The sequence below is a fragment of the Macrobrachium nipponense genome, chromosome 43 (assembly GCF_015104395.2).
Source record: "Macrobrachium nipponense isolate FS-2020 chromosome 43, ASM1510439v2, whole genome shotgun sequence".
Classification (NCBI taxonomy): Eukaryota; Metazoa; Arthropoda; class Malacostraca; order Decapoda; family Palaemonidae; genus Macrobrachium; species Macrobrachium nipponense.
Genome location: NC_061104.1, coordinates 27,334,997 through 27,360,478, shown reverse-complemented (window position 1 = coordinate 27,360,478; position 25,482 = coordinate 27,334,997). Strand labels below are relative to the sequence as shown.

The 25,482-nt window shown below is 35.6% G+C and overlaps 1 protein-coding gene across 4 annotated transcripts in view; it reads right to left on the bottom strand.

Moving 5' to 3' along the window:
- LOC135213603 (protein masquerade-like) overlaps positions 1-25,482 on the bottom strand; it is a 71,841-nt gene that overhangs the window by 43,001 nt on the left and 3,358 nt on the right. For all 4 annotated transcript variants that reach the window (XM_064247623.1, XM_064247624.1, XM_064247625.1 and 1 more), the window contains exon 2: positions 7,384-7,812. In XM_064247623.1, coding sequence (XP_064103693.1) covers positions 7,384-7,513 — 130 coding nt within the window. In that variant the 5' untranslated portion in view covers positions 7,514-7,812. The remainder of the gene's footprint in view (positions 1-7,383; positions 7,813-25,482) is intronic.

The following is a 25,482-nucleotide window of genomic DNA, read 5'->3' as shown; positions in this document are numbered from 1 at the left end:
TGTGTTTATATAAATTCACTTAAACCTCCATACATATAAACTATATGTGTGCATTCCCACCCGTGTTAAGAAGTTAAAAGTCCTGGGAGACATGAATACCTTTCAAATAGCGATCCAGTCTTGCAAATGGCCGATATACAACTTATCAAACGAGCTGCTCTGGATTTTGGAATAGAACCCGTGGCAAAACTGGAACCTAATGTCTTTAGTCGTTACCAGTGACCTTCATCCTTGGAACTAGCGGAATGGCCAGCTCAATGCCAAACCCGTTATCATCGTGGAAGGGCTCAGATGCCACACATGATCCGTTTCGTATCATTAATCAACCAATCAAAAGATGAATTTCTTCTGCTTTTTCAGCAAGTGGTTTGTTAGAAGATTCTGCATTTTATGACATTGAGAGAAGAACGACTAACGACGGATTTTTTCACATGTGTACATCCCACTCTGTGGAAGGGGGTTCTGTAAGGTGATTGCGAAAACATACAAATCATCCGTATATCTATCTATCTATCCATCTATCTATATATATATAACCCACCTAACACTTTTCTCTTTGGAGTGGATGGCTCCAGACGGTGTAAGCCTTCCTATTCTCAGCGGTTTCTTTCGGATGCTGTTGCTAGCTCCGTAACCCATTTCCACCCAGGCTGTAACCCATAACCGTCGATTAACCACTAAGTACATAAGTCACTGTTTAGGTCAATAAAGGCGGTAAAATATATTCAGGAAATCAGCCAAAGTCGTTTTCTCTTTGAACGATTGAGCTAAGGTTTCCCCAAAGATAAAATTGAGTGTGTTTGTTCGACGAAGACGCCCTCCAATTGCGGTTCTTTCACTATGAAGTGGGTGGGCGAAGACTTCAAATATTATATCAGATAACAAAAATAAAGGATGGATGATAGGAATGCGACCTTCGTTTGGGTGGTTACTTGTAAAAAAAAAAAAAAAAAAAAAGGGAGTGCTGTGACTTTTGATGTGTTGCTTCCACACCCGTGCCAAGCACTCAGCTAGTGTGGAGTCAAGGGATTTATATCCAGAATATAAGTATACAATTATTTATTTACAGTTTTTCTTCAACGTGCAAGTGGACACCCAAACAACATACAATAATTGATACAACCTTTTTCCATTTGATAAAATCTAAATACATATGAGAAGAAAATCAATCAAGCAATTGCTAAAAGAATTGAATAAAAACAGCAAGAAAAAAACACAAAAAATATGAAAAACGACAACTCAATAAACAAATAAATAAACAAGCCGATAAAAATCCACATAATATAGACTAAATCATTTTCATATGAATTCTTCGAATCAAACCAAATGACTATGACTGCGAACGCGGAGACCCTAAATCGCAAAGTAGGTTAAGGGCAGCAACTGCATCACCGGCCATTGACCTTAACTCGTTCAATAAGACACCTTTTCTCCGCCGCTCTCAGTATCACACTTTTCTGGGGTCTGATTTGTTGCTAAATTATGATTCGTTATTACCAGATATTGCTGTTATTATTATTATTATTATTATTTTTTTTTTCTTTGCTCTATCACAGTCCTCTAATTCGACTGGTTGGTATTTATAGTGTGAGGTTCCGGGTTGCATCCTGCCTCCTTAGGAGTCCATCACTTTTCTTACTATGTGCGCCGTTTGTAGGATCACACTCTTCTGCATGAGTCCTGGAGCTACTTCAGCCTCTAGTTTTTCCAGATTCCTTTTCAGGGATCTTGGGATCTTGCCTAGTATTCCTATGATTATGGGTACAATTTCCACTGGCATATCCCATATCCTTCTTATTTCTATTTTCAGGTCTTGATACCTATCCATTTTTTCCCTTTCTTTATCTTTATTATTATTATTATTATTATTATTATTATTGATGTGGTTCCCATATTACCTTAATATGGTGAGGAGGAGTTTCTGTTTGTTTCTCTTCATAGCTTCAATGTAAAATCCATGATTTTCTTAATTACTGGTACTTTTACTTTTAAAGCAATTATTACTACTGTTTGTGTCATTTATTACAGCTGTTATATTCTACAATTTATACTATCAAAGCATAATACAAGATCAAGTTATAAATATACAGCTTGTCTATTAGTTGTAAGAATGATTTTCTTCACACACTCTATGTATATATATATATATATATATATATATATATATATATATATGTATCATATATATATATATATATATATATATATATAGATATATATATATATATATATGTATGTGTGTGTGTGAAGATAAAAGACCCATAAAACACTATCTGAATGTTGCAACCATATATTCGAGCACTTCCTTCTGTGCTCCTGATCACTGGTTATAATATGGACATAGGATATCTTACAAGAGTTTATATACAAGGCATATGCAGGTGTGGCATAAGTCTCTGTTGCTGACCAGGGAATATTTAATCCCCATCTTTCCTGGGTCACCAACAGAGACTTACTGCCACATCTACATATGCCTGTATATAAACTTGTAAGATATCCTATGTACATATTTCATCAGTAATCAGGAGCACAGAAGGAAGAGCTCGATGTATATATATATATACTATATATATAGATCTATATATATATATATATATATATATATATATATATTATATATACACACACATATATATATCGGTCAAAATTATGTCGTTTTCCCTAACAGAGGGTGGTTCAGAGTAAAATTAACACTATATTCATTAACTGCTGAATGAACCCTTGTGCAGAGAGCTTTCACTTAGCTGTTTCATACACATGCAAAGAAGCTCTTAAACAGTGTAGCTAAACCTCCACACAAGCTGTGCCCTTCCCCTTGATCTTGCCCAAAATATCTCTCAATAAATGGAGGTTGAGGCTCTTTCTTTGAATGCATCTTCCACTCTATTTGTCCAACTCCGTCCAGGTCTTTCTCCCCTCCTCCTTCAATAGTATCTCCAATCTATATACTCTCTTAACCAGCCTATCGTCCTCGATTCTTTCCATACAACCAAACTATCTCAAAAAATTCAGAGCCATCTTTTCATATACAATAACCTTGCTACCACTTCTGTGAATCTCCAAATATCTCACCTATCAATTCCTCTTACATCACATATACTATACAATTTAATTAATCTAAGCAGCTTCAACTTCCCTTCTATCGTTTGCATTTACTATTCACACCTTATTTGCATAGAGGAGAATAGGCTCAACAATCCCTTCATACATCCCCGTCTTGGCTTCCACAGACAATCCAATCGCCTCCCAATCTTTTGCACAAACCATAATTGCTATAAATATTCTGTGATTCACCTTTTCTACCATCTTATCATCATCCATTACATTTATTCCCAATTACTGATAAGCTTCCAACACCCATATTAACATTGATTGATCCATCTTCTTGGTTTCCATTTACATTCTACTGGTTACTTTCACAAACACATTTGTAACTATCGCTTGTGAATGTGGTCTTACAAAACATTTAATTTAGTTTCTCGGCTAATAATTTGGGATGAAGTTAAGTTTACTGAAGCAATCCGGTCTCCACCCTGGCTGCGACCCTCTATGTTTGACGACTATTAACCTAGTACCCAATAATTGCTTATGTCAAAGGAAGATTATATATTAATATACATATATATATATATCTATATAGTACCATATATATTATAGTAATATATTTATATATATTTGTGTATTTCTTCTTCTCATCTGAAGGTGCAATGAGCCGAATAAATGATCTCTCTCGGTCTCTCCCCTCATTCCTTCCTATTTCTTAGGGTGAATGAAATGAAAGAGAAAAGCACAGAAACGTATGAAGGCTATTATTTATCACGATATTAGGTGCTGCGCGTTCTGGTCATTGACTAGACAGCTAAGCTTTCTAAATACTTTACGGTGTCTTCACTCCGTAATGACTAAAATTCGCTCGTAATTCCTATGACGAAGTGAACGCTATTTTTCTTTATAACCGAAAGAAACCCGGTATGTCTTTTCTAAAATTGAAAGGAACAAGATTTTTAAAAATAAAAATTAACAGAAAATTTCTTTAAAAGTGAAAAGAATAAAATCCTTACACAAAAGGAAAGTACACTTCTCTAAAACTCTAAAGCTGAAAGAGCTTCGTAAGTTTACGTCAACAAGTGTTTGTTCTACCTTTTCTCTCCAGTTCAGCAGAACTTGTGTAACTCAGCTGATATCTGAAACGCTAAATTTTTGTTGGCGAGTTTCATCTATAAAATTTAGCGGGAGCGGAGGTTGGTATAACTCATTCAGATTTTTCTCTAAAACTGAATGAGGTATAATCATCTTTCATTAAATTTTTCGGAAGTTTTGCAGCTCTATATGAAGTCGAATGGAACTTGTTAATCTCAAAGGGGTTCTATCCAAGTTTTGCTGAATATTACGAAATTTATCATTTAAAATGCTAATACAAATTAGTGACAATATATATATATATATATATATATATATATATATATATATCTATATATATATACATATACACACACATATATATATATATATATATATATATATATATATATATATATATATATATATATATATATATATATGTGTGTGTGTATATATATATTCACTGTAATTTGTAGGAACATTTTAAATGACAAATTATATATACACACACATATATATATCATATATATATATATATATATATATATATATATATATATATATATATATATATATATAATAATATTTGTGTGTGTGAACTATACGACACCTTTCAATACACCAATATATTTCACGAATCGAGAGTAAACTAAAGCAGGTAATGATAGCAATTTGTTCCGTTCTGCGCATGACAAAGCACGACTGTTTTTGGACCGAGATTCTTCTCACCACTTATAGATCCTCTCCCTCTCTGTTAGTTTCCCACGGCGCTATAATTATTAGTCTATGATTAATTTACAGCCTCATTCTACGTTTCCGCCTTGAAAGAGAATGAAAGCTGATTTTTGGAGTCGAATGCTGGGCCAAGTTTTATGTATTGTATCTCGATGGTGAATTATTATTATTATAATTAGTTTCATGAGTCAATTCAGTAAACGCAAACTCTCACAGACGCCTGGATATTATTTCAGGGTAAAGCGAAATAAGTTGGACAGCTTACAATTGGGAAGAGACAACTAAAGACAGAAAGTTCTGCATACGAAATTCGAAGACACATCTAACGGAACCTTGATTATCGTCTACAAAGAGAAGCACACGGCGCACTGTAAGTGGAACACTTCTCATGCAAAGGGCCGATGGTAGGGCAATTGAACGCCCTTATCCATTCCTGAACTGATGGAAACCAGAGAAAGAAAGAAACAAGAGTTTATGAAAGAAACTATTTTTATCTTCTCAAAATCAAACTGACATGCCTCAAGAGACTGAAATTTATGTCTTCATCTCATATAAGAACAAAATCTTTTCCGAAAATCAGCATTTATTCATTCAAAGTAAAAATGAGTCGGACACAACTAACTGGTGTTGGGGAGAAGCCTCTGAGGCGCAAGCAAGGTCACGGGACAAAAGCCGATGCCAAAGGAACAGCCTCGTCCTGCAAAGTCAGCATAAGTGCCCTGACTCTCGGTCTCTCACCGTATTAACACCCGTCAGGCCAAATCTTCTCACACTGACTAAGAAACCAGTCATTCTGGGTCTGTATGTTTCGGTGACAGTTTCTTTCCTTCTACTGCCAAGTTATGGGACTCCTTTTGGTTCTGTTTCTCATGACTCCCATTTCTCTCCTTCCTTAAAAAAGCAATGTCCGGCACTTCTTGCTTTCCCGTTCCTTTGAGTCTGGGCTCGAGAGGGGAATTGGGTTGTATGGCTCACTGGCCGTGGCATTCAAATGAATGTATAAACGATGAGATAACTTCATTCACAAACACCCCGTGAAACAGTTTTAATAAAATCCCGTCAGAACTCACCAACAGGTCTCAGCTATAGTAGATTCACATCGACCGTGCGTCTGATACCTATGCCAGTCCCTTACGACGCTCCTGATTGGCTGTTTATAAGCCAATCACAAGGCTGGAAACTCTCAGTCTCTCGAGAGAGTTCACATAGGCAGAATGTACGTTCTACATCTCCTGAAGGAAGACGTATCCTCAGGAGAGGTGGAACATACACCCTACCAATGTGAACTCTCTCGAGAGAGACTGAGTGTTTCCAGTCATGTGATTGGCTTATCAAAAGCCAATCAGGAGCGTCGTAAGGGACTGGCCTAGACATCAGATGCACGGTTGTTGTGAATCTACCATAGTATTGAAACCTTTCACTGTCTTTTTGTTTTGATTCGATAACACTTGGTATCTAAAACAAAACTAAATAAACTGATACATCCTTCAAAAACCACCAATCATTAACATAACCTGCCAATGCAATGCTTCAGATGAATTCCTTTTAACAGTTTCTTGTTATTAAAAAAAAACTTCCGAAACCAATGAATACCAACCGGCGAAACAAATAACTGATGTATAATTATATGATTTACAGACATATAACAAGAGCGCAACTGACCTCTGGCGATTAAGTACGACAAACAACAGGCAAAACTTAATTAACAGTACCGCAAAGATACTACCATTTTGTGTCATGAAGACCATTATAGTATTCTGTGGTGGAAATCATTAATACTGTGTTGATAATGATAGGAAGTTCAAGGGAAGCCTTTATCTACGGATCTTCAGGGTTTCTAATGGTATAGATTTGGAAGTAACGCCTTATCCTATGGACATATCACAAATACAAACAAATACAAATACAATTATCATCTACTAGTTTTTAAGTCCTCCGGATTACGTGAATGAAACCCAAACTTTAAAAAATTTCCTTAAGCCAAACAAGCATTCTATCTGTCTATCTATTATTTAAATTTTCAAAAATCACATGACCGTAACAATTCCCAAATAATTTTAAACTGTTCTTCCTTACATCTCTCTCTCTCTCTCTCTCTCTCTCTCTCTCTCTCTCTCTCTCTCTCTCTCTCCTAATTATCACATTAACCAACAGATTCCCTCCCATTTCAATCAATTATATCCCCATTTCTTTTTTAAGCTTTCAAATACATCAATTTACCAGAGGGATGTGAAGCTAGTAAAAATAACCTAAGCAAGATTTCAAATATTGCTCTCCATACTTACTGCAATAAAGAAAATAAATTCCCTTTTCTTATATCTTTCATACGTTAACTTGTTTTCTGTGAATCTCTCTGCTCAGTAAACCCGAACAATCCTCCCCACCCCTGTCAATATCACTACCATTTCACCTTGGTGCTTCCAAATCACATTCAAATCCAGTCTATTCTCCTACTGTAACCAGGAGGACTTGAAACCAGTCTCAAAGACCCTAAACCAGACATTAGACATTCTCCTCCATACTCACTGTTAACGACAGAGGCAGGGATGCCCGGTGGGTTTGAAGTCGTTCGCTGCGAGCTGACCAGAGCACTACTCGTCAGGGTAAAAACCAGCCCAATGATCAACGAGTTCCTCCCGGTTGCTGATCCTCCCATCTTCGCTGAGGTCGTCCACTGCCACTGTAACTAATTCAGCAACACCTGTTGTGTTTCACACCTGTTATCCTTACTGAGCACAATCACAAGTTTGTTTTATTCACCTCGTTTTTTTAAAGTACTTTCAGAACTCTTTTAGTAGGGTCCCTCACTCTCTATCTCTTTCTCTCCTGTTTTGAGCCAGGGGGTGAGAATAGCCGCTGGTTTTCAGCCTTCAGCCATGTCCCTGGGTTAAGTGCAACTTCAGAGGTAGATGCTTATTTGTAGGTTCCTTTCCTTTTCCTGGAAACTGCCGCAGCCTGGAAGAAAGATTTAACATTACTGGACTGTTATTATTCATAATTTGCCTACATTCATAAGGGACAAGCCATCAAAAGGGTAATTAGAATATTTAAAAAAACTAAAACATAATAGTAGAATACCAACAAGTAATGGAAATCACATATATGAACTTTAATTATTTACATGACTGTATTGAGCTACGGTAAAAGGTCATACAAATTTCGAACATTAAAAAAAACGAAAAGTGAGACTATAAACTCAAAAAAACAAACAATCATAACCAAAAGATCAGAGGAAGACATCAACATAAAGAAATTGTTCTCAACTCCAGTAAAATTCCCATCTAAATTCGCACATCAGGCAAACCCACTAACGCTGAAACAGCAGATGTGAAAATGAAGACTAGAAAATTTGAAGAGACGAGGCAACTAACAATCACGAGATTTAATGTACGGAAATGACTCTTCAAAATTTTGCTTAATAGATTTCTTTGCATACTGGAACTGAAGCGGAACGGTCTTCATGAAGTTTGCATTTTCCTTTCAGTTACTCTTAATTCTGAATACAGCTGGCCTCAAATGACCCACTTTCTCGCCTGCATTTACCATTTATTCATTTATACAGAATAATGCAAGAGTATCTCAATGAACATTTCCAATAGAAAAAAGCCCCAGCTTTTTGTAAGAGTAAGTAAACTAGTACTGTAAAGAATAAAAAAATAAAAAGAACGAAGATGAGGTGAAAAGAAGAGATTTTTTTTTTAGGTTGCATTCACAAAGTATTAATAGATCAGCAAAGGAAACAATCTCGGACTAGAGAAGAAATACATGACTAGGACTCAGAGTAAAGATTTTCGTTCATCACAGGCGTGAAGATTCTCCATTTTTGCTGACGTCGTTCATGTAGCTGATTCATCTTTAATTAAACATTTCCTTGTCACGGCTTCAAATTCATCTATGTACATATTGATAATCATATTTTATGGATAGTTTGCTTTTAGACTGGTTCCATACAAATTATGTTTTATTAATAATACAAAAACTTAATATGAATATGAACTTCTAGTTACTCCTGGAACCAAAAACGCCAGCCTGGAAGTTCTCCGAAGAAAACGAGCGTGACGCTCCTCCTCCTCCGCAACGAAGGAAAGGAAAGAGGAACGAAACGAAGACAGACACCGAGAGCGGCCGTTCCGTTCCGCCGTTTGCTTCTTCGCTCGATCGCGCGCTCTACTTGCCAGTCGGAGTTCGTAATTAATTGCCCGAATGGATTCATGCGTTCGCATAAGGCATAACGGTTATTCAGTGATGCGGTGTTGCTATGCAAAATGAGTTCGGTCGCTCTCCGGTTTGCTATGCAGAATGTGTCGGTAACATTTTGGTTTGCAATGCAGAGCATGCTGGCTAAAACTTCTGGCTACTATGAAAATGAGCCCGGTTGCTCTTTGGTCAGCTATGCAAAATAAGCAGGTCCTCTGGTTTTCCATGTAAAATGAACAGCTCATTTGTTTTTATTTGGAAATTGTATCGGTAACACTGGTGTACTATAATGAATTTTCGCTTACTGGGGGAGTAAGCCTACAAACTACTTTGTTGTTGTTCTTACTGGGGGTTAGGAAGTCCTATGGGAAAGCCTAAAAAAATAGTCTGAAAAAGGCGATTCGCGTTGAGTTAGAGATACAGGAATTTCAGGTTAGGATATTTATGATTTATTCATTGGAATGAAAATGTAAAATATAAATAATGTGCATCTTAAACAGTACAGAACAATAATTTCTCATAAAATATAGCGTATTTATTTTAATTTTCGTTGGTGAGACAACGCGCTATTCGACCGTAGATTTTAGTACCCGCCCCAAGTAGGCTGGAGGTCGGATTATGCCTGGTTAACATTTGAAATTGAAATAAAAAACGTACCTCAATCTCTGTTTACGTAAACATATATCAGCTGCCTAATACTGCTCTTAAAATGAGCATAATTCCTGGCAGCTGAGAGAATGTTCAGGTCAACTCTGGAATGCCGTGAAAAGACGTGCCTGTGGTTTTATGAACTTTTAAGCAAGTGGTGGTATGACTCTCTCCGTGATGACTCTGGAATTTCCTTATGCTTTACTCTTTTCCTTTGAGCCTTCGACCTAAATTATTCTTTTCCTCTAAAGGATCTTCTACTACATACGACTTTGCTATACTTCTGTATCGCTTACTGATAGCACCAGATGGTTGCAAGGGGTTGGGAAGCCTTTCTGTCCATTCTTCCTTCTCGGGTTTAGAGATTTTTCTCCGCAGATCAGCCACTGAAAATGAAATGTTTTTTCCGCCTCTCACATGCAAAAGTGAGTTACGGGCTGCACCAAAGGTGCCTAGGCAATTTTCCTTGCACATTTCCGTGTAAAGCGTCAAAAGAATGAATTAATGATATGCTTTGGCTGTTCGTCTTCCTGAAATTTGGTCTATGTCATCATAACATATTTTGGTTCTTGTATACTTTTTTTGTCTGCTTGTTTACGCGAACGATAAGTTTATTTTTTATTCATATTAATTCATTTACTATTTTAATTTTATTGCACTGCATCTTTTCGCTATTTTTTTCTTCGGCATACGGTCATTCTGTTCCGACATCTTACAATGAGTTGCCCTCTGGTTTCTTCGAGACATTTGTGAGCACTTTTGAAAAACAGGTCATCTATTATGATACTCATAATTATTAGTAATACCTAGATCTTCACCATTTATCTTCATTAGTTGCTATTATTGTGACGATTACATTTAATACAAGGTTAACCAATTGACCTTAATCTTTGATATTAAATTACTAATACTAATAATACTAGGCAAAAAAGTTCACTGCAGCGCTGGTCGTCAAAGTATCGAAGTTAAGCAATGTTGGACATGGTCAGTGTTAGTTTGGGTGGCCACTAAGAAATGCCAGGTGCAGTCGGCATATAAGCTCTTGAACTTTGCGGGGCACGATGTAGAGCTAGCAACCTCATCCCCAAAAATGATTGTAGAAAAGTGAAAGAGTAGCATCTTTTGAAACAATCCCTCAAAGAGGAAAGACAGCAGCTATATATACTATATATATATATATATATATATATATATATATTATATATATATATATATATGTATATATATATATATATATATATATATATATATAAATATATATATATATATATATATGTATATATAATATAATATAATATAATATCATATATATATATATATATATATATATATATATATATATATATATATATATATATATATATATATATATATATATATATATACATATATATATAATGTGTGTGTGTTTGTACGTACACGCAGGTAAACGTTTCTCTTTCCCAAGATCTTCTCTCACTCTCACTAATGCATTTTCATTTTCTGTGGTAAAATCTCGTCTGTTCCGGTGGAAAGAACGTGAAATTATCATCTTGCGTGAAGTGGCATATGGCCGCGGGAGAAGATTCTCTTGGCTTCATATCTTATTCTCTAATTATGTATGTGGATGCATCTTAGAGAGGAAAAGATTCAAATGATCTTCAACTGATAGACAGATATACGGGGTACACCATTTCTTCTGATGTTGCCTTCTGTCCTCTCGATATGTTTACATCATAATGTAGAAGCGTCCTTACAAATTCTTCACTTCATAATACATGAAGAAAAAGTCAGTATCTTTAAAAGGGAATGATCTATACCAAGTTGATCAATACGAACTTCAGACTACGTAATAAATGCCGATAAAGACATACTTGAAATCATTCCTTTAATTGAAAGGAAATGTGAACGGGGAGCAAAAATTTTTTTTTCTCTCTCTCTAGGCCCGAAGAAATAGAAAAAAAAGAAAGAAGGGAGGGGCTAAACACGAAAGAAGATGTAGACCTGCTCTTAAATAACAGGTTTGAGTCAGGGAAACAGAAGCAGGAAGCGAATACCAAAGCATGGCAGTAGACAGAAACACCCAACGAATGTGCAAGGATTTTTCGGTATCCCAGAACAAACAACATCTGTGAGGTGACCAGCATAAAGCATAACGTTGAATATACATTGTCCGAGGCAATTCTCAACAGTGAAGGGAAGATAACCTCACTTATATTCTAAGTCACAGAAAAGGGGACCTTGAATCTAGAGTCAGAGGGAAGGTGAATTCTTTGAAGCCTAAGTCAGAGGAAAGGTGATTTCGCTGACTCCGAAGTCACCGAAAACTGATTTCATTGACCCCAAAGTCACAGAGAGCTCCGAAGTCAGAGGAGATGGGTCTTCATTGATGCCGAAGTCACGGGAGAGGCGGCTTCATTGACTTCGAAGTTCCGATGTACCGTTTTCATAAACCGCTAAGTCACAGTAGGTACCTACACGTGCCTCCATGAATAAACACGTATCGCTATCATTCTGACCGCGCGCGTGTGTGTGTCTGTGTATGAATGCTGCACTTACTTTTAATAAGTATTAATCATGTGTACGCTATGTGAGTGTATGTGGTTTATAGGATTTTGGTTGGCTTTAACTATGAAAATACTAATAACGAAAGTGCGTGGGTGAGTCCAGATGCCGCTGATGAGATCTGTGACTAAATACTACAAGCAGCTGCTTATGCAGTAAAAGTTTTCTGCACTTCGGGGTCATCCTTGACTTGGCGGTTAAAACATGAATGTGGCCAGTAAGTGTAATCTCCCTTTTCTCTAAAGCTGTCTTCTCGGGCAACAACATCAATAATAATAAGTGTGCATGAAGCAGGTTATGTTGCAGAAGCTTTGCGCACAGGGGTTCATCCACCATGAATTTTGACAGTAATTATCACAATTACTTAAACGTCCAGCTCCGAATTCCAGCGTAGCTAAATGAGGAAGATCAAGCGAGCAAATAAAGACGTTGCCGTATAACTTCATTATTCGAATAAACAGAAGAAATTTCTGACAGACGAGATCCACTCATCCTTTCATCGAATCCTTTTAGTTTATTTCTTTGTAAAACATCAACGGGAAACATTCATTGTTCAATTTATTACACAAAATCTGATTAAACTGAAACGTGAAGGCAGAAAAACGTGAAACTAAATAAATGGCCAATTCTTGTGATTTATCAACATTTATTTGTTATTTTTATTTATCTGACGCAACAGTTCCTTGTTTGTTCTACATATGGACATTTTATTCTGCGGACAGCTGCTTTGCTAGCTAATGGTCTTTTAGATTGTTTTTACTTGAATGTAATAATAATAATAATAATAATAATAATAATAATATAATAATAATATAATTAATAATAATAATGATAATAATAATAATAATAATAATAATAATAATAATAATAATAATAATAATAATAATAATAATAATAATCCCAAGATCCCTGAAAAGGAATCTGGAAAAACTAGAGCCTGAAGTGCTCCAGGACTAATGCAAAAGTGTGATCCTAGAAATGACGCACATAGTAAGAAAAGTGATAGACTCCTAAGGAGGCAGGATGCAACAACGGAACCCCACACTATAAATACCACCCAGTCGAATTGGTGGAATATATAATGTGATACACCAAAAATGAAAAAGTAATAATAATAATAATAATACTAACAATGGGAAATCTTAAGAGATTAATTTCGAAGGCTGACATAAGCTACCACCGACCCACATAACTTATTAAAAAATTATGTAAACCCATTGATAATTTGTCAAATTTTATCTATATACTCTCCAAACAGTTTATTCAAATGTATAATAGTCAACCAATCATCAATGAAAAAATTACGTACATACTATATAAGCACATTTTACACGAGAAACTGCATCTTTGAATACTAACGTTTCCTGCCCGAGGCTCCTAATCAAACTAGTTCAAAATTCAGATGAAATAATGTGCCTAAAATACATACACGAAAAATCGAAGATCGAAATTTGCCTAGTTGGTTTCGTACGGACTTAACAGTTTGGCTTGATTATATTTCACCGGGAAATCACGACCATGGCTACTGTGTCTGTAAGCTGGAAATTGGGTGTTTTGAGGTACCAAATGACCAATATCCCTTCCTACTGAGTCACCAGTAGCCATTGCTTGGGTCTCCCTGCTCCTAGTTTGGGTGGGAAAGTGACTAGGAAACTGATCACAGGTTTGGATCTTCAGTGCAAATGATCAGTGGCCTCCCCCTTGCCTCTGCCGCTCATGTGCGATATTTAAACCCAAAAACAAAACACACATTCCCCAATTTTCTGATAAATCATGAATAGGAATCCCCTTGACCTCACAAAATCCGGAAATTCTGAGAGATTAACAGTACAGAAAGGATTACATCATTCTAAAGTACAGCGAAAGATAACAAATGATTCCAAAACAATGAAAAGGAATTGGTCTTCGGACATTCTTGAAACCCTTCGTAAGCTCACAAAATATGTAATGCGTAATTTTACTTTCGAAGTATACCAGAGTCAAGAAAAATGCCTGCATTGCTTAAAAAAGCTGCTATTCAAAGATCTGACAGATTACTTTGCAACTTATAATCCGGAAGTAAGATGATTATCCAAAAGTCTACGAAGAACAGGTATATAGCAATGAATGTTATAGGAACAATATGATACTGAGTAGCATAAAATATTAAGAAACTAAATTTCGTATAAACTGCAAATGGATCAAGATGATACCAAGGAAGATCATAATAATATGATAAAAAAACCTGCAATCCGTGTAATAGTAAAACGCAGGTGGCAGAGATCCTTGTGACTAAAAGTTTTGTGGCAACTGCACCATAGACACGATTACAAAGAGCCTATTTTCCACTACAAGACTACTATGCATTGTATTATATATACATATAAAAAGTGATCAAATTACATAGAGCTAAGTTACAAGGCCATGCTATCTTTCTTTCTTTCTTTCTATATATATATATAATATATATATATATATATATATATATATATATATATATATATATCATATATATATATATATATATGTATATATATTATATATATATTGATATATATATACATACATATATAATATTTTATATATTATAATATATATTATATATATATATAATATATATATATATATATATATATATATATACAGTATATGGTTAATGTATTCTATTACCTAATCACCAAAATACTTAAACCTATCCAAAGACGAGCCACTTAAAATATCCGAATCAACAGCTAAAAGAGAGCAGAGCAGAGAAGAGAGAGAAGAGAGAGAGAGATGAGAGAGCAGAGAGAGACGAGAAGGAGAGAGAGAGAGAATTGGTGTCATCCGTAATGTTTACGGGTGAGGGGAGGAGACAGGAGAGTCGAAATTTGAACTCAGATGGTAATGGCGGACCAGCAAGGTGGCGTTGGACATCTGCAAGGCCAATTAAGAAAAAAAAGAAAAAAAAACTTGCCATCTTCCTCTCTCACGATGGGTCGCGCTTTTCCAGAAATTGTAAACAGTCGGTGCCTAATAGTAAGGGCCTCTGGCTAATTAGCGGTCAGAAAGGTAGTATTTGTATTAATAGACCGTGAAATTTTACTGTACTACAGCCGTATTCTCCCGGTTTTCTCACATACTAAATTTGCTCTCGAAGCAAGAGCCGGTGCTATTTTCGTGTTGGGTTTTAAGCAATTTTTACCCCATCTACGAACGTCACTAAACCGGCGTCCTTTACCTTGATTTTTAAATGAGAAATTTTGAATTAGTATCCAACTAAACGAGTCATTATCCTTGTGTGGATTTCCAGAGCAGATTGTCATTAATCCAACAAAACAAGTGAAGTGTGCGTGCTAGGATTTCAAACAGTTTTCGCTTAACCTAACGACAATTAAGTCTCGATTTTTGGATCTCAAACGGGGATGACCTTAATCAGGGAAAACAAATCAGTGATCGATTTTGGACCGAAATAAAAAAGTATATCAGTTACGGTTTTAACCTCATCTCGAGAAACTGTCAAGAGCAGACGTAATAATTTCGATGATGGTTAAAAACTAACCCTTATCCTTATCATCATCAAGATCTAAATGACCATTATTAATCTCTACAATAATTTGTATTGGTGCCGAAATAATAATAATGAATCCTTAAATAACATTACTCTTACTTTCCAACCAATTCTAGAAAAACCAGGACGAAAATTGAAAGCTGCAGATGTAAAGGCAAAAAAACATAAATGAATTTCTCTCCTAAGAAATACAGACAGATATAAGGGAAAAGATTCATGTCATTCCTTCAGTTAAAACTGTTTTAACCCGGTCAGCTAATCTCAGTGACGTAAAACTAACTAAACGCATAAAAACATAATCGAAAAAACTAGCAAGGAAGCTTGTGTAAAGATTATTTGGTAATGAATTGCTAATAAGAAAACTTTATATATATATATATATATATATATATATATATATATATATATATATATATATTATATATATTTTTAAACATTATGTGATAAGGAATTGCTAATAATACACACACACAACACACACACACACACACACACACACACATATATATATAGATATATTATATATATAATATATATATATATATATATATATATATTACATATAAATAAGAAGTAAAATAAAAGTGCCAAACATGTCTCAACCCTTACATTTGCAAGAAAGAAACTTTGCTCTCTTGTCAGCTGAACACTTTCTCTTAAGGAAATTTACGCGCTGAAATCTCTCACCATCAAATACATACCTCTGGAAATTCGCACGTAGATAATTACGGATGCGGTGGATTTTTAACAGTGCGAAGTAATGTTGCAGTTTCTCCTATCGATAATTACCCTTTGGAATCTCTAGCCATTAGGTAACTACACACATTTGTCGAAGGCTACGTTACTCGAACCGATCTCGTAGTTCTAAACTATCAATAAAGACTTGTTGAATGCTGTCAGACAGAGATATCCTAATTAAAACACGGGATCGTAAGAAGAAGAACAAATGAAGAACATTGTGTAGACTGCTGTTAAAAGCGTACATTCACCTTTGAAGTTCAAGAACACCTAACCAGGAAAGAAATGATTTCCTATAATATTATTAGTAAAAACGTGTATCAACTCCAAAGAAGGCCAGAACTTTCGAGCAAGCTCCAACAGGAACAGAATACCTTTATGTGAAAGAGGAAAAATAGGACTGAAAAATTAATCAAAAGCAAATAAATGTAAACCATGCAATAAATATATGTAAAACAAAGTTATAATAAAACATACCAAATACATATCGAAGCAACGCTTTTTTTAAGAGTAAAAGCCTGGATATATATATATATATATATATATATATATATATATATATATAATATATATATATATATATATATACATATGCTTTTAAAACACGAGTCCACAGATAGTCTTTTAAAAAATATACATCTCAGAAACAAACCCGTTTAATAATAAAAGACCCATAAAACAAAACATTTTAAAATCGAATCTTTAGAAAATGCCATTTAAATACTGAACAATCGAAAAACAATGCTTTTTAAAAAGTACAGACCTGAGAGTGTCCTTTAAAAGTACAGACCTCTGGAACAATCTCTTAAAAATAAAGCTCCGAGAAACAACGTCTTGTTAAAGATGGAGCCCTAAAGAAACAAAGCTCTTTGAAAAGTATATAGCTGAAAAACCAAACTTCTTTAATGAGCAAAACCTTAGAAACAAAGCTTTTAAACAAAATAAAGACCTGCAAAACACAATCTCAAAAATAGAGACCTGAGTAACGGGTCCCTCAAAAACTAAAGCCCTAAAAAGCAAATTTTTTCAAAAGGCAACGCTATAAGACACAAATCCTTGAAAAAAGTACAGCCCTGATAAACAAGCTTTCTGAAACATATAGACCTAAAAAACATATTCTTAAAACGGAGAACGGAAAATAAAGGATCTTTTTAAAAATTCATAAAAGAAAAAATTTACTGCTGACGTACAAAACCTTAGAGAGACTAAGCAAAGTTATAGGATTCAGTGACGTAAATGACATATAAAGCTAAACTTGAAGAAAAACATCACCATCTCTGAGGGAAAACTAAGAAAATAACATAAAAGAAACAGAATATAGAGAATATAGTAAAGAGAAATAACACGGATCATCAAATATCTGGGAAAAGTGTGCAAAAATAATACGCAGAAACCAAGCTCCGGTATTACGAAATATAAGCAAAGATAAAAAACATTTCAACGAAAAATAAGTAAACTTTCGAAAACAAAAAAGCTATCAACTCAGACATAAATGCACAATAGCCAAATGATGGCAATAATGATAATAAAAAACCTTGATAAAAACCAAACAAGCTAAAGAAAAAATATAAATACAGGCTGAAAAATTAAACAGCGAAGAAAAAGGAAAAAATCAGACAGCGGTCCACAATAAACCTCTTCCAAAAATCAAACGAAACTGGCATAATAACTGCCTCTCGAAGATAAAACCGTGAAAATGCGCAAATGAAGCTGGGCAGAAAAATAGAAAAGAGCCTGAGAAAACGACGGCAGAGGCAAATGATGCCTTTCCCTACTGGCAGAGATGACGGAAGTGGCGGTGGTGTTGTAGATGATGCTGAAGAAAGCGACGCCGCGCCTCCTCCAGCCAGGAAGTCGCGGTTGGCCCTTAATAAAAAAGCGAAATAACAAAACACTCCCCGAGGTTTTTTTTTCTTTTTTTGGCGCAGTGCAGTTGAGCCTACGGAAAAGGAGGGATTCATAATTAGAGGTCGTTCGACAAGAAGGGTACTCACGGGTCAAGACCTGACCTAGTACCCAATACCGATGAAAAGAACTCTCACTTTAATTGTTGATCGATTGATAGAATAGAAACCTGACAACGCTTGATGAGTTGGATGTATTATAAGCACGGCGCTTACAGGATAGGAATTCTCGAATAAATCACTTCTTTAGAACTTAATATTAGAATCCAAAATGCGCATAATTCTTATAAAATCTGACTAGAATACCCTGAAATGTCAACAGAAAAGACCTAACAAGGAAGTAGAACTGGCTGTATACCATAACAATAATAAATACATTTAAACGAATGCAATTAATAACAAATACCAAAAAGAATTGTACATAAAGAACAACACCTGTCCATAAACTAGCACTCAGACGTTCCCTCTCTCCCTGCGAATGGAAAGACCGAAACTCACGGGAAGGGGAGTTCACGTTAGCTTGGCGGCAAAATTGTCGATAAATAGATAATAGGCCGGAATTGCAACCGAAGAATTGAGGCCGCAATGATCTCCAGCAGGTATGTAGGTTACAGCTCTGACTTCTGGGGATGAGGAAGAAATGGGGAAGGTGAAGAGTAGCATGGGGAGGAGGAGAAGAAGAAGAGAAGGGAGCTTGGGGAGGAAAAAGAAAAAAAAAACACTAGCTTTACTCATGGCGAATTCATAGAAACGAAGAAGGAAATGGAGGAAGAGGAGGAGGAGGGGGTGGGAAGAATGAATTACAGAGAAGCAAAAGAGAAATCCCGGCACTACTCCACAGGTTGTAATAGAAAGGAAAAGGATAGATATTATACAGCGTTATTCCTGGAGTTTTCAAAGAAGGTAAGGCGAAGGGAGAAGGGAGAGGCCTGGAAGGGAAGGGGGAGGAGTAGGGGGAGGGAGAGAGGTCGGACGAAAGACATCATGGTGGCATTACTCCGGTTTTTTTTTTTTTTTTTTTTTTTTTTAAGCGATGGGGAATTGCCATTCACCACTACGGCAATACCAGCAGCAATGGCAATTTCAGAAATGGCTTGGCAGCCCACTCCATAATCTTCTTCGGCAACTGCCAGGGGACAAAAGACCTCTGATGACACGAAATAAAGAAAGTGTGCCACTAGTGGTTTCCCTCGGGTAAGAAATTTGAGACTGGGCTTCCGCAAAGCCCAAATTTTCTGGAGTTTCCAATATTATTATTATTATTATTATTATTATTATTATTATTATTATTATTATTATTAATCTGCTCGTAAACACATGGAAGCTTCAAATGAAAAATAACAATTTAAATATCACCACAGAAGAACAGAGAAGTGATGGGACATTCTCGAATAAGATATTTGCGAAAAGTAATTATCCTAATAAAAGCTGACAAAAAAGCTACCACTTATACACTTAACACAGTAATAATAATAAAAGTAAACACCATTGCTTCTTTAAAACTCTACTACTACGACAAATCGACCTTCATAACCATACACATCGTCCCTTGAGTGAAACTATTAAGGGTCACTGTCGTCGCAGTTTTGAGATCTCCCAAGGGCGGTGCCACATGAACACATTTTCTAGCATTTTTCAACATCTTGCTGCCAAGCTTTGATCAAAGTAACCAACACCGGTGATACATTTGATGTGCATATTCGTGCTTGAGTGTCCCGGCTTTAACAAACATAGTGGGCTTGGATATTGCACCACAATTTTAAATGATAATCGGTGCTCTTTTGCGTGACAAAAAATGCTTTAAAGCGTGATCGTTCGACACCTCAATAAGTTACATAGTCTCATTCACTTACAGTTTTGCGCCAAACATAGTAGCTACGGCTTAGAACGGTCCAACGTGATTCAGAAAAGGAGAGGGAGAAAGATATTTTGCTTATTCATTTAGAGAGAGAGAGAGAGAGAGAGAGAGAGAGAGAGAGAGAGAGAGACTTTTCAAGATGCTATAAGAGAAGGAATACCTGATGGTTTCACCCAAGTGAGGTGTCGATTACCTCGTCGAGGCTATCCCGATTTCAACTGATGCAATATACTGTGTTCTGACGTAGTAGTAAACAATCCATATTTCTTACTCTTCTCTTTTGCTTCTTACCCAGCTGACCACTAAGTCATGCTAGATATTATATATGCATGTATGTATATATATATTTATATATATATATAATAATATATTATATATATATATATATATATATATATATATATATACATATGATATATGTAGTATTATTGTGAATATATATCATATATATATTTTATATATATATTATATATGTATTATATGTGTTATATAATATATATAATGTATATGATATATATATATATATATATATATATATATATATATATATATATATATATATATATAAGCCAAGAAACTGTAAGTGATGATGTCTTATTAAGAGATAAAGGTGACAAAAATAAAATAATTATAATAATAATTATAACAATAGTAATAGTTTCTGAAATGCATCAATATATACTGCATATAATCACAAAGAAATGGGTCTTTCAGAAACAGGGCTATGTCATTTTGGACAGGATGATTCTGAAGAAAGTCAACAAAATTATAAAAGCGAATAAATGGGGAAGGGGATGACAAAGAAATTCCCATTCTGAGAGAGAGAGAGAGAGAGAGAGAGAGAGAGAGAGAGAGAGAGAGAGAGAGAGAGAGAAAGGAAGCAGTGAAAGCCAGAACAGTATAACCGCATTCTTTGCGTAGAGGAATGTCCTCTTCCTTGAGTCACAGGCTACGAATGCCAACATGATTGAGTATCCTCCGGAAGAGCGAATTTTCCCTTTTAGGAGCATGGTCTCGCAGCTCTCTATTTCTCTATGTGCTTATCTGTTTAATGAGTCTATCTCTTAATAATGAAGACTTTATCTTTATCTGTCTCTCTCTCACACACACATATACAGACATACATACCCTTTAATATCTAATTCGCTCTACCTCGGAATTAATATATTTTCATACATGTTAACCGAAGGGGAATATTTTAATTGATAATAATTTCGTCGGCTTCGGTTAACATATATGAAAATATATTAATTCCAAGGTAGAGCGACTCATAATTATAATATATATATATATATATATAGATATATATATATATATAGATAATATTATTAGATATAATATATATATATATAATATATATATAATATATATATTATATATATAATATAATGATTATTTGCTTAATACGACTATCAGTAACTCTGAAAAGGACTCTCTCTCTCTCTCCCTCTCTCTCTTATCATTATGCTTGATATCAATCTATCACTTTATGTGAGTACACGAAGAGTAATTATAAATCTTTTGCTCCCTCAACTCCCAAATAAACAATAGACAAAGAGGGACTTAGAGTGCATTTGTATGCTAATCTTTTTTATTTTATTTTCTTCTTTAGCAAGAATTAATTTTCTGTTAAGTACCCATCTGTCTATTTACTGTGCTTACAGAAAAAAAACAGCCACGACAATAAAATCCGTCATTACCATCAAAGTGACAATTTTCCTGCACCAACAATAAACACAACAGAACGTGATTTATCAAAGGCTATAGAATACTATAATACTATACCGCATTAATATGGTTAAACAACCAATATAATGTGACTAATTACGTTCTCTCAATTTTCCTACTCTGTGACTCACAATCTGTCTCCTTCAGCGAGTAGCTGACCCTATTCTACATCACTTTACATTTCAAATTATCATATTTTTCTATATTTCTCTTCGGTCATATGTGCGTCCCGTTCTCTAGGAACATTCTACAAAATTTAATGCGCATATAATGGCATTATACGTGTATAGTTTGGATACTAAAGCTATTCTCGTCTCTGTCTGTTGCAAGCTTCCGGAGGTCCACACAAGACCACCTATTCCTGTCAAAGTTAACTACACTTACGGAAAGAGCCTGTGCTGACACACTTCGGCTTTGTTTTAGCCAACCACCACCAAAAACATTCTGGTGTTCCTGGAGCGACAGTGATCAATACCTGGTATTCCTCCATATCTGGTATTCCTGGAGCTACAGTGATCCATACCTGGTATTCCTGGAGCTACAGTGATCAATACCTGGTATTCCTCCATATCTGGTATTCCTGGAGCGACAGTGATCTATACCTGGTATTCCTGGAACGACAGTGATCAATACCTGGTATTCCTCCATATCTGGTATTCCTGGAGCGACAGTGATCTATACCTGGTATTTCTGGAACGACAGTGATCAATACCTGATATTCCTCCATATCTGGTATTCCTGGAGTGACAGTGATCCATACCTGGTATTCCTGAAGCTGTAATGATCAGTACCTGGTATTCCTGGAACTACAGTGATCAATATCTGGTATTCCTGAGCTACAGTGATCAATATCTAGTATTCCCGGAGCTACAGTGATGCATATCTGGTATTATCAAATTCGGCGAGTCGCATATTGAGATATTGACGCTACGTTGTTAAAATTATTTTAAGAACTTCTTGCACTGTGCTATAAAATAACTAAAAAATACTTGGCAATATTTCAATAATTTTTATGAACTGGCCCACCTGACAAAAGCCTTAGCGTCTAGCAGACTGCCCACCAAATCTGAAGTTTGTCTTATAGTGAATAATAAACAGAAAACACGTTGAATTGGAGACATTATATAAGTGATACTAAGCTTAAGAAAACCGCCAAATTTAAAGTGTTTTTTTTTTTTTTTTTCTGTAATGAGTGCTAACTAGAAGTCCACAAAACCTGTAGTGTTTTCAAATACGCAGAAAACCCTCCAAATTTTAAAAGTTCCTTGTACCTGTCTACCAGATGGAAAACGGCAGCAAACTGCATTAGACAGCCTCCGACAATCTCACTCCGTTTTCTTTTTTAATTAAAAAAAGAAATTAGGTAGCAAGGAGGGAAACAAGGAGGGAAAAGGCTTGTCTAATTTTCCGTTCATTGTGTAAAGCATCGATTTATCAACGAGACCTAAAACACAGTGAGACATCGCGTATTTGAAGATCGTTGTATGTCACACTAAGTAAAATATATCACACCGACGTATGGAAATACGTATGCAAAAGTATGCTTTATAGGCTTAGTCTCATACGCAATTACTGTTGGATACTGACAAAGTTGTGGCTGTCTTTCACGTAAACTCAGCATTTTCATCTTTTTTTTTTTTTTCGTATACCCTCTCTTATCTCAAGACTTAACTTCTGACAGCTATTTCAGCCATTAACACAAGACCACCATCAGAACACCATGCGATGCGTGTATGTGATTGTCTATGAGCTGAGATAAACATTATTCTCATCCTACGTAGTGGTGCACTGAACACACTACAAGGGTTCCTATCTACCTACTATATATATATATATCTATATATATATATATATATATATATATATATATATATATATATCATATATATAATATAATATATATATAATTATTACATATAAATTTTATATATATAAAACGAAGGGTCAATCGTTGATGTGTCTATCAAGCCCATTACTTTCCAAAACCACAACATTACCTGTTTTCATCACTGATCAACTCTTCAATTGAAAAGTTATCCAAACGTATTTTCGAAATCAAAACTATTAAAAAACATACTAGAGGTCACTATTACACAGCGTTTGTTTACTCAATCTTCATTTTTTGTTATATTAACATTAAGCTTGTGCGACTCAAAATAGTTTTCTTACAAGGTTTTATCCATTTGTAAATCTTGTGATTATGGTCGGATGTTACCAGTGTGGGACTCCTACATGGTATTATTATACATCTAATAGCAAAGGAGAATGATCAAACGAAAATATATAAGAACATTTGATGAAAAATTCCCTTGTTCCCTACAAGACCTGAAAGAAACGCGCACAAGGAATTCTTGCCCCTCTGACAGAGAGAGAGAGAGAGAGAGAGAGAGAGAGAGAGAGAGAGAGAGGGGAGAGAAGAGAGAGAGAGAATTATCAGTTATTCATACCACACTATCACCCAGACCTGGACTCTGTGACAATAAAAGGAAAGCACGACTACGCGAGTTGTGAGTTGCACCTTGAGAACCTGTGTAAAAAGCTCTCTAGGGATGTTTTAGGAAGAGAGTGGGAGGTGGGGTGTGGGTGGGGGTGGGGTGGGGGAAGCGATGCTGTTCCCGTGAAAATGTGATTTCTCCAGGTAATATCTGCTATGTGCTCGTAACGCCAAGATGATCACTTTGGAAAAGACCCACACAATACAGTCGCTAAGTTTTACCGTTTTATTCTGAATACAAACCACTTATTATTTCAACTCCAAATAAAACATTTGATGTGATGTGGCAACTATAAAAAGCACCGTTAGAGCCGGGCGAGGGCATCGTGGGCACATTTTAACTTTTTCAATACGCTTCGCTCAAAACAAAAGAACAACTAGGACGTAAAATCACTTTCTAAAATTCATACTAGACTGAACTAAGGGCATAATGTCTAAAAAGGTTCGAAGATAAGCCACGCGTTAAATGGCGTAATTCATCGACCTAAGGCTCCCAGAAAGTTGTAAATGAAGCATAAAAAGTCTAATCGAATCGCTGTGACAAAGTACTGGTGTCCACTAGGGCAGGGGGCCAACATTCGACAAATGGAGCGGAACTTTGTAATACGAAATGGGAATTTCCCGCTATTCCACTGAGGGGGTAAAGGAAAAGGCGAGTAAGGAAGAAACAAACCTAAACAGAGATAATGCTTTCTATATAAACGACCGAGATGTATGTTTACCGCTCCCCAAACAACCCGAATTTTTTTCTTGACCGGTAAGTGGGATTGTGGGGGGAAGAAATGACACAGTGTGGGAGAATGGTTGGAGGTGTCATCGCGAGAAGCAACATTTAAACTTGCAACCATGAAAATTGCACAACGGTGTCTTGCGTGAGAATGCGAGTAGCGTTCATTGTCAGGGCCAAGGCGACTTCTCTCTACAGAAGCGTGCAAGCGCAGCAGTCGCAAACATTTTTATAACTTCTGCGATTTGGTTGCACGAT